The following is a 10,768-nucleotide window of genomic DNA, read 5'->3' on the forward strand; positions in this document are numbered from 1 at the left end:
AAAAGCCTTTGATGACGTCATAATTATCCGGCTTGTTTTGATAGTTGAGGTGCAACTTTTACACCCTCATTTGTTTATCAAATTGATTGACATTTTGGTCAAGCAGTCTTTGACAAAATCCGTACTATGTGATTGCATTTTAGCATCTAGGCTTAAACATTCATTAAACATCATTGAAAATTATCATCAAAATTAAAATAGTAGTAATCTTTTAAACATAAGTTTATTTTAACAAAGGTTACAATCATGACATGTATACAAAGTTCACAGAAATAGTAGTAATCGAATCAAAACTGATTTCATCTTATTAATTACCTGATTAAAAAAAACATGTAGATATTTAATGTTTGGATTAAATGAGCAAGCTCAGAGAGTTGAAAAGAATAGCAACAAAGCGCGCTATACTAGCTTGTCACTTTCTGCACGCGTTTTTCGTGAACGTGTTTCTTGGCTTATACATGGCCGCGACGAACGTGATTTGGTCATTTGCGTCACTATTACGCAATTTCATTGACGTCAACATGACAAAGTGCTGACAAAATGACACAAAACCTCGTGGTTTTAATCGAGCGCCAATACGTCGCAGACTTTTACGTTCTTTTTGTACACGTTTGTTTGTATGTCAGCGCAAGGTTTAGGACAATTCTGTGTTAGGCTTTTGTTCTGTAACGCTTTGGAAGAAGCAAAACCTTAAAGTGCCTGTCAGGAGAGTTGTTTCAATTGAGAGGAATAACTAGAAAAGCTTTTGTGTGGGAAACAAATTTGACTAAATGCAAGAACAGTCCACGATCTAGGCTACAATCAAGCATGTTCAAAAAACTTTGAGATGTCAACACATTCACGTGTTATCGGTGGTCTGATAAGCATAACGACTTTGAGCACACTGCATACGTGTGTTTTGTCCATGTACCGTACGGTCTTTCGGATCTATCAGTTGCTTCTTCCCGTTTACTTGGTTTGCTGGCGCTGGGTAGTTGTTTCCCAAAAGATTAACCTGAACAGTCTTCTATGTTGGCTGTGTATCGCGAATGACAGTACACAAGGAATAAATGTCATCTGAGCAGGATAATCCGTACGTATATGTCACAGAAAGGCAACTGTGTTGCACGTGTCCACACCAGAATCAACTCCTTCGGATGTAACACACACACAGACACACACACATACACACACACACCAGACACACACACACACACACAAACACACTGACCCCCTCCCAACAAATACACACAAACACACGCATGCATTCACTCTCAAGGACTCAAGCGGACACACACACTTACACACACACACACACACACACACACACACACACACACACACACACACACACACACACACACATTTATCCATGGAATCGCATGGTATCTTGTCGAGACGGGGTCAATGAATATGATGACATCGCTCGTCATTGTATTCATTCACCCCGTCGAGACAAGATACCATGCGATGCCATGGATTAATCGGAAGTGTAACGTATATATCCCATGTCCCATCAAAGCTAAATTTTGCTTTGAATTGTCATCACAACGTACAGATAATCTATACCGACATAAACGTCATTACAAGACAGGTACTATATGATTTGTTTGTCGTCTACTACGAATCGAGCCCAGGTGGTTGACACGGAGTGTATAGAAGCTCCAATCGTCCCTTTGTTGACCAGGATAAATGCACAATCCGCTGTCATGTCGACACTGAACCTTGGTTCTTTTTTGCACTTATTTGTTAACATTGTAACGGCATCCCAGAAGAGTGTTTTAGCTGTTTTACTGCCATTAGACCTATGAGCCTAAAATGAAAAGAGACTTTGGTGCCATTTGTTTTTGTTGGGTTCATTCACGAAACAAAAACAAATGACGTCAAAGTCTCTTTCGTTTTGCGTGTAACTTCGTTATGAAGTGTTTTTATGTCTGCATGCGCGTCAAATGTTTTTGGTTTCCGCTGTGTTTGCATGTCCTTCTCTGTTCACAACTCTATATTATCATTTTAGACTTATAGGCAGTGATGTAGAGCAAGCCACTCGAAAGTGGCAGCTAAACATGTGTCTTGAAACAGCGAGAACACTCTTCTGGGCTGCCGTTGCAATGTTAACACAAAAGTGAATAGAAGTAACAAGGTTCAGTGGCAAAATGACAGCTGATTGTACATTTGTGCCGGTCAATGAATTGTCAAACACCAGGGCTACATTCGTAGCAGACGACAAGCAAAGTATGTAGTACCTGTCTCATTGTGATGACGATTATGTCGTTAATAATTATCTGTACGTTGTGAAGACATTTCAGAGCAAAAACCTCCGATGTATTCATGGAATTCATGGAATCGCGTGGTATATCGTCTCGACAGAGTGAATGAATATGATGACGTCATTCGAGGCTCTGACCCATTCTCGACGAGCTACCACGCGATACCACGGATGAACGGAGGTGTAACGTATACATAATAGTCACTTATGCAACATTACACAATGAGGCAATATTGTGTAATTTAGCATAAGTGACTTACAGTTCGACGAGTTTCAATTTTGATTCGCATCTGTCCTCACGTACTGTTGTACATTCCTGCCAATGCCAGTACAAATATATCTACACATGCGCGTTTTGTTTTTTCATAACAATTAGTGTGTGTGTGTGTGTGTGTGTGTGTGTGTTCACGTGTGGGTGTGTTAGTGTTAGTGTGTGTGTGTTTGTGTATGTGTGTGCGTGCGTGCGTGTGTGCGTGCGCGCGCGCGTGCGTGTGTGTGTGTGTGTGTGTGCGTGTGTGTGTGTGTGTGTGTGTGTGTGTGTGTGTGTTACAGTGAAGGCAGTGTTAGGAGCACTGACAGTCAACTTGAGCAACGCAGGCGGTGGATGGACAGTGAGCGGCACGGTGCCAATCACAAAGGTCTTCTCGTACAGATGTGTCTGGTCACGAAGATATGGAGTGAGTATTGTCTTTTACTCATATTGGCGTCGTGGTTATTGCATGCAAAGTTAACTGTTGTCCCCAAACACTCTTTGGACGAGTTTGGATGAATGTCTTGCATGGTGTCGCATCAAATACAGAAATTAGAGAACGTTACGGTTTGCCCGCCAAGACTAAATTACTTTGAAAAAAATATATGTGACAATATTATTTGAACCCCAAGCCTCCCACATACATGAATTAACTCAATAGTCTTCTTTCCTTGCCATGAGATTAGAAATTACATAGGGCTTGCTATTGAACATATGAAAAGCATTGACATATTGTTTTCACAAACGTATCCGCTAGTTGAGTTAGAAGAGAAACCATTTTTTTTATACTGCTAAAATCGTTCAAAATCCTGTTCCTATATACATTCAGTAATAGCTTTGTTTTCAGAAACCATGATAAACGTTTGTTTTAATTTGACATTACGATGTTGACATGGGCGTACTACATTACATGTTGTAATCGCTGTGATAGAATGGACAGTACACTCGGCTTGCGACCCAACGTCCGTTCAACGAAACCAACCCTACCCTCGAGGACAAATCAGGGGCCTGTGACTTCACTGACAGACTGTCGGACACCACGGGTACCTGTACATACAGGGTGCAGGTCTACCCTGGAGCCACCGAGAAAACAGTTGACATTGGTGAGTTCACACACACACACACACACACACACACACACACACACACACACATACACACATACACACACACACACACACACACACACACACACACACACACACACATGGCATATCTATATATTGTTGGATTCAGAAATGATAAATAATAAGAATTGATAACTTAGATTGACATTTCAATTAGAGTTTTGAGAATTTTAATGACCAAATTCATTAACTAATTGTTAAGCTTTCAAGCAAAAATGCAATCCCATAGTCCGGGCTTCGTCGAAGACTGCTAGACCAAAATTGCAATCCATTTGTTTTTAAAAGAGGGCGTGTTAGTGCCATCTCAACTTTCAATAAAAGCCGGATATGACGTCAACAAAGAAATGCATCGAACAAGGAAGACATATCTGGAATATCTTCTGGAAGAATGTGTATGTACTGTGTTATGTAGTTTTCTTGGAATCGCTCTATACGCACTCACAAACAGACACCACCACCCTAGTCTCAATTCCCAATATATGTTAAAACATGAAGTCAAATCTAAACTAAATGTAACAAGATCTTCAAAATCAGTGTTTGTGGTTGTCGACCTACTGGACTACGTTTCTACATGTTGCTCTTTATCGTAGACAGAAAACCTATCTAAATGTAAAATAAATAACACTGTTGAAAACAGAACACTCTAACATATCTTGTTTTATTTAAGTACTGAATCTGTTAAAGGGCAGGGTTGTGGCTCTCAAAATCGATTTAACAGTGCAACTTCTCGTGTAACTGAAATTATATCGAACAGTTACTGGGGGACTTTGAAAATTTGATAACACAAGACTCAAGAGATGATATTAACAGCTATTGTGTATATAGCGTAGCAATAGGGTCCGACATTTAGACGAGACAAGTATAATGCCGACGAGTCGAAGACGAGTCGCATTATACTTGTTCGAGTCTAAATATCGGACCCTATTGCTACGCTGAAAACACAATAGCGATTATATAGCTGTTCAGACCTTTATTTGTTTTTCCAAACTTACACAATGACAGTTTTTGCGTCGATGCGTTGATCTCAGCAGGTTTTGATAGCAGACGCCGTTTCTTATGCGCATTAAATTTGCGCAGGCTATTCACTGACTTTGGAACAGCTAATCCGTACAAAGCGTGCAGACCGTGCAGCGACGAGTTTCCAGTTTGGGCGAATGGCATTTATACTTGTCTCGTCATAAAGCGAATTTTTCAACCTCAGTTATAAACGACTACATGAATGTTAGTACCATGGGTTGTGCATCAATACTTCAGAGGGGAAGTGGGGTATTTACGGTGTGGAGTTACAAGATAAGAAAGTCGGCCATTTTCGTAAATATGCTTTTGGATATTGAGAAAAATGGCCGACTTCCGCAGCATTATGCTTTGATAATCTGGAGAGACCATCCAATCACAGTCCCCGAATTCCCCCACGTGTTCATCAGAATAGCTATATAATACTTTTTAATGGAAGAAAGTTTACATTATAGGCGGAGAAAGTTAACAATAACAGAGTTTCGTTTCATGTATTTCGCCACCTCAGACACCCCCCCCCCCCCCCCCCCAATGTCCACCCTAGCTCAACTTTATTGTCCCTCTGTCACTCAGTCTCTCTCTCCTTCAGTTCATCTTTCCTACTTACTCGTTGATTGAGTAATTGAAGAGGTATTCCCGTCTCTACTGGGCCAAATCAATAGTCTTTCGTTGGGTCTTTCCAGAATACTTTGAAACGCGCATTTTTGTGGCCAGGCAACGCGACAGCTGCCCTTTAAATAGTTACATTTTAGCAAGCAAACATTCCCATCGCATTCGTCTTCTAATACAAAGTATCAGGCGTAACATATTTCTGGGTACGTATTTAGCTGTAACGCGTGTCCGCCGTGATAATTACAGTGCAACATTAACGCTACCACTGGACTCACAGTTGATGCGCAGTGTCCGAGTCACAGACGTCTTGCTGACACTGGTCACGGTATTGATTGCAGTACAGGAAATGATGTCATCGTCGTCATTTGTGGTGGGGGTGAAGCTGCACGTGCTTTGTGTGACACCGACACAACGACGTCCAGTCCAGCTGTACCGGACACTGGGCTGGACCTCTGCAGCGTTACAGGTCAAGGTCAGAGAACCGGGACTTGTGGGGTGAAGGTCAAACACTGCAGGCTGCGCTAGATTTGCAATGGATGGCCCGTCTGAAAGAACAATACAACGTAGGACGGTTGGTAAATGCACATTTAACAAAGAAATGTCATCGTGATGTATACAAGTAAACACATATATATATGCAATATTGATTAATGTTACAGAGCATTTCAATTATGAAATGTTTACCTTGAACAGGTCGCATTCACAGTGGGTTAGCGTGATCCATTAAATAACATGTGTGTCTTTCTCTTTGTTTTGTTTCGTGGAATTGTCTGTCCTACACAAACTATTAATATTATATAGAGACTGGCTGAGAAAGAGAAGCAGCTACTGGAGAGCATTGTGCGGACAGCCTCCAAAATCGCGGGCTGTGACTTCCCTTCCGTTGCCTCTATTTTTGAGTTGCGCTCAGGTCGAAAAGCAGGAAAGATTGTTCGCGACCCCTCCCACCCGGCAAACCACTTCTTCGAGCCTCTTCCATCTGGTAGGCGCTACAGAGCTTTGAAAGCCAGAACTAGTCGCTTTCGCTCTAGCTTCATTCCCCATGCTGTACTGACAACTCCTGTAGTGAAGACGTTGTAATATACTGTAGTTATAGGATTGGGGGGGGGGGGGGGGGTTCTTTTGTTACTTAGTCCTTTCACTGCATTCCATTACTGTTCTCATAACTTGTGATAGTGGAAATATGTGCAATGTGGAATGGTCCTCAATTTTTAGGTGCTGGAGTAGTTCTGTGTTGGTAGTAGTTTTGTGCAATGCGACTCTAGGTTCAGGTGCTTGAGTAGATCTGTGATAGTCTGTTAATACTGTTGTTTTAAACTGTCTAACTGGCTAGATTATGATTATATAATTTTATGTGATGATCTGACTAAATGATAATAATTACGTGTACTACTTACTTTTAAATGGATTATAAATTTTAGGTATTGTTCTAGTATTCACTAATGTTGTATTGATATTACTGGCACCCCTTTTAAACTGATATGGTTTTTACCTTTACAAGGCGACGATGTGAATTTGTGATGTAGATATGTGGCTGGTTATGTGTGAGTATGTAAATAATTGTGTGTGTGTGTGTGTGTGTGTGTGTGTGTGTGTGTGTGTGTGTGTGTGTGTGTGTGTGTGTGTGTGTGAGTTGTGTCTGTGTGTGCATGACAGTGTAATGTACATATGTATGCATGCATGGTGATGTGTGTCTGCATATGTGTCTGGTTGGTTTTTATTTTATTTTTACCGTGCCGTGCCAAGATGAAATCCTTTTGCAAAATTGGTGAATAAATATCTTGTATCTTGTATCTTGTATCTGTAATTTAGTCATGCATGCGATGGTTAAATCAAATGTGCTATCGTAACTAAGCCAACAAAATAACTGACTTAAGTAAAATAGGTGACCTGAAGTTTTGTTGGACAACTATTCTGCTCTGTATTCCCGATCTTGTTTACTGAAAAACTTTGTTTTCAGAAATCATCCTCAACGTGAGCAGATGCGAAACAGGCCAATTTAGGAACTCCATTTAGCAAATGTTTGGTGTATTCACTGCTCTCAATACCAGGAACACATAGAGATATTAGACAGAATAGGCTTGGTGTAGTTAACTTAGCCGTAAGCCTCATGTTGCATTGCGAACAACAAGGCAGGACCTCAGTGGTAATTAAAGGAGATACACGGTAAACTCAGTGCCGACAGGGACATCACAGGAGTAGGGATGATGGAATCAGTGTAAAGGAAAACATGTCACGTATTTCTCGTATTTGTGAAAAGTAAATTAATGGAAGCCGACTAAGTAAGGAAGATATTGGCCTTAACAACACACGAGAAAAGCAGCAAACTCACACGCGACATGCAGAGTGAAGGACGTTTCCCTGGGACTGTCTGTCGTGGCCCACTCCACCACACACCTGAACACGGCCCCGTCATCGTCACGACTCACGCTGGCTTCTGAAAACGCCACCCTGGCCTCTCCATAGCTACCGCTGATATGTTCGCTGTCACCACGGTACACACGGAGACGACCTTTGGGGTTGCCAAGGTCAGAGGCGGAACAGTTGCAGTTGAGGTCGGTGTTTTCAGGCACGTACTGTCCCTGAGCGGTAACACAGGTTATCACTGGGTCTGCGGATGGGCGTGCTAAAAAAGAGGACAAGTCAGCATCAATGATTTGCAAAGAGCATGTCCTTGTTCTCACGAAGACAAACTATCGTTACTATACCCGCTATTACGAGTCAGTCGTGTGACAAAGAGTTTTCTTTCACACGAGACTGTAGATGTCTCACGACGGCGTAGCCGAAGTGAGACAGCAGCAGTCGAGTGTGCAAGAAAACTCTCTGTCACACGACTAACTCGTAATAGCGATTATGTCTCACAGCAGACATAGAAAGACAGAAATGAGTTTTTGGGGACGAAATAACAGGCACAAAACAAGACTGAAAAACACAATTGCCTTTTTACGCATACCCTACACACGCATGCGCGCAGAAAATAGATTCAATGCGTTTCGTGTCTTTTCTGGTTGAATACATTAAACAAAGTATCAACCAACGTTTCTGAATCTTTCAATGAAATAAGATAAACTTATTTTGAACCAAACAGCACATGCCAACGAAAGCTAAACACACAAACACACACGCGCACTAACGCAGATTGAATGCAAAGCGCGAACGAACACGGATGATTTTTGTAGGTCAGGTCGTGTGAAAGTCCACCCGAAATGTTCCACAGGGGAACTGGTTGCGTTTGTATTGTTTATTTTCTCACAGCGATGTTGATGGTTTTTACAGTGCCGTTTTGAAAGAATAGTTTCCAAATTTAGGGCACACGTTCGTCTTTTGGTTCGTTTATCTCGTCGAAGTAACATTTGAGTGTTTCTAAATCAAAACCTTCCAACACCGCGGGTGCAGATTTAGACCTGCCTGACTGTCTGTGTGCGTGTTAGAGCTGAAGACGAAGCCTCAATCGCCAAAGCGTCACCTGTAGGTCCTGAGCATCGGATGTACGTTGATACGTGGTGAGATCCGCGCGGAACTGTCTATGCAACTTTTTCCTAGTAAGGTTCGATCTTTTCTTTGAAATGTTGTCCTCTGTGTACGTAGCAAAGCGTTTCGCCATTTTTGATTTTCGTTGCAGACGACTATAGTGAAAGTAGTACATATTGTTTTGTTTTGACCTTTCGTATTCAGGGTTCTTAATTGAAGCTTGGTAGAGGGAGCTTGTCGTGTAAGTGGAAAGTTGACGAAGCGTTTGAAAACAGAAATTGAATGAAGAAGAAAATGTGGCCTTCAGTTATATACAGGAGAACGGGGTTGGTGTTCTTTTTCCGTCAAACACGAAGTACACAGATAAAACGTGGTTGACTGACCAAGGCCTATTGGCACACTATTCAGAATGCACAACAAAATGTAACGACACATTGATACCCATTTGTCTACGTTCGTGATCACTTGAAATGAATACTGAAAACATAAGTGTTTAAGGTAGTGACTGAATGTATGTAAAGGTAAACATTTTTCAGAAATAAATGCATAATCAAAATAGTTGATTTCAGCATCAAAGCGTGTAACATACAATCTTGCACACGTTTGCTTTAGTAGTGGTGGGTGGCACATGGCACTGACAACCCTATAAAATGCCCTACGTAACCGATGACAGTTACACCATGCGAGTAAGAGCCGCATTAAAAGCTCTAGCCCCGGGGTGGGACCCCCCCGGTAAGAAATACCCCATGTGTTCCCAGGGTTAGGTATTTGAGCCAAGAACTAAGGGCGGGGTAACCTCGAAAGAAACCTAAGGGCTGAAGTCAGAGGATCTGGGCCAACAGGAGCACCTTAACCAACCATAGATCCACACAAATCGCAAAAAAATTGAAATGTCGACTAACAGCGTGTTAAAGTTCATATTTGGTCATTATGATTTTAAAGGTTACTCCTGCAATGTGTTCTACCAAATACTTCCTACCTCGCACTGCGGATGATTTCTGTCCCACCAGATATACCAAGTATTTTCCTGCCTAAATCCCTAATATATCCACAACAGTAAATAACAGCTATGTTCTGTTAGAACACACGAAAGTTAATGATACTGCAGGTCTGTGTGCAAAATGTGGTCAAGCTTGGCTGAAAAAAAAAATAATATGATGTAAAAACGTAGCGAATTTTGGCAAATTACGCAAATGGCGGCCAATAAAGTCATTGGTGGCTTACCTTTCACTCATTTCAATCGCTTATTGCAAGCAAACGGCTGATCACAGAATAACAATTGAAACTGCATTTGAAAGGTACACCATTCAGCAATCTAAATGTCATCATCACACTGGATAACCAAAGATAATCGATTGTTGGTCAAAATCTTGCAAAAAGTGCCCTACCCCCACCCCCACCCTTACTAAGGCACTGTGTTCGCATGCTTTACGGAGCTGAGCTGGACCCGTCTCAAGACTTCGCGTGTAGGCTATCGAAGCCTTATTGCATGTAGTCACAGTGTTGGCTATTTGTTTAGTGTTTAGTGTTTATCTCAGATCTACCAAATGTTTTTGTATAGCTTTACGCGACTTGTTTGTGGCTATTGTTGTTGCTGCTACTGCTGTTGTATTTTTCTCTCATTGTTTGTCCATATTGTTGTCCTACTCACCAACAGTGATGCTGTTTGGCAGGTTGACCGTTCTCTGTCCAGGAGATATAATGACGGTGTAGCTGTAGGTCCCTGTAGTTGTTGGCATGGCAGCTGGTAATGTACAGGCGCCACTGACGAAGTTAGCACTAGAGCCTGAGCTGTAATTTGAAGTAGCCACACTGGGACCTGAAGCACTCTGCAAAATACAAGTTCAACGAGTGTCCCTCATTCTGGCTTAACGTACTCGATGCTCATTCTTTGTGCTATACAGTTATTTATGATTGATTAATGATTAGACTGGTGATAACATGGCAGAGCACACACACACACACACACACACACACACACACACACACACACACACACACACACACACACACACACACGTACACGTACATACACGCGTGTGAACAGAC

At 41.8% G+C, this 10,768-nt stretch overlaps 1 protein-coding gene across 1 annotated transcript in view; it reads right to left on the bottom strand.

The window, feature by feature from the left end:
* Positions 1 to 10,548, bottom strand: part of LOC138954998 (nephrin-like) — a gene marked incomplete at its 5' end in the record, with an annotated part of 25,127 nt that extends 14,579 nt beyond the window's left edge. The window contains 3 exons of the mRNA XM_070326727.1: positions 5,524 to 5,793; positions 7,581 to 7,874; positions 10,371 to 10,548. Of these exons, the coding sequence (XP_070182828.1) occupies positions 5,524 to 5,793; positions 7,581 to 7,874; positions 10,371 to 10,548 (742 nt within the window). The remainder of the gene's footprint in view (positions 1 to 5,523; positions 5,794 to 7,580; positions 7,875 to 10,370) is intronic.
* Between the last annotated feature and the right edge of the window lie 220 nt (positions 10,549 to 10,768).

This window comes from Littorina saxatilis, unplaced genomic scaffold (assembly GCF_037325665.1).
Source record: "Littorina saxatilis isolate snail1 unplaced genomic scaffold, US_GU_Lsax_2.0 scaffold_946, whole genome shotgun sequence".
Classification (NCBI taxonomy): domain Eukaryota; kingdom Metazoa; phylum Mollusca; class Gastropoda; order Littorinimorpha; family Littorinidae; genus Littorina; species Littorina saxatilis.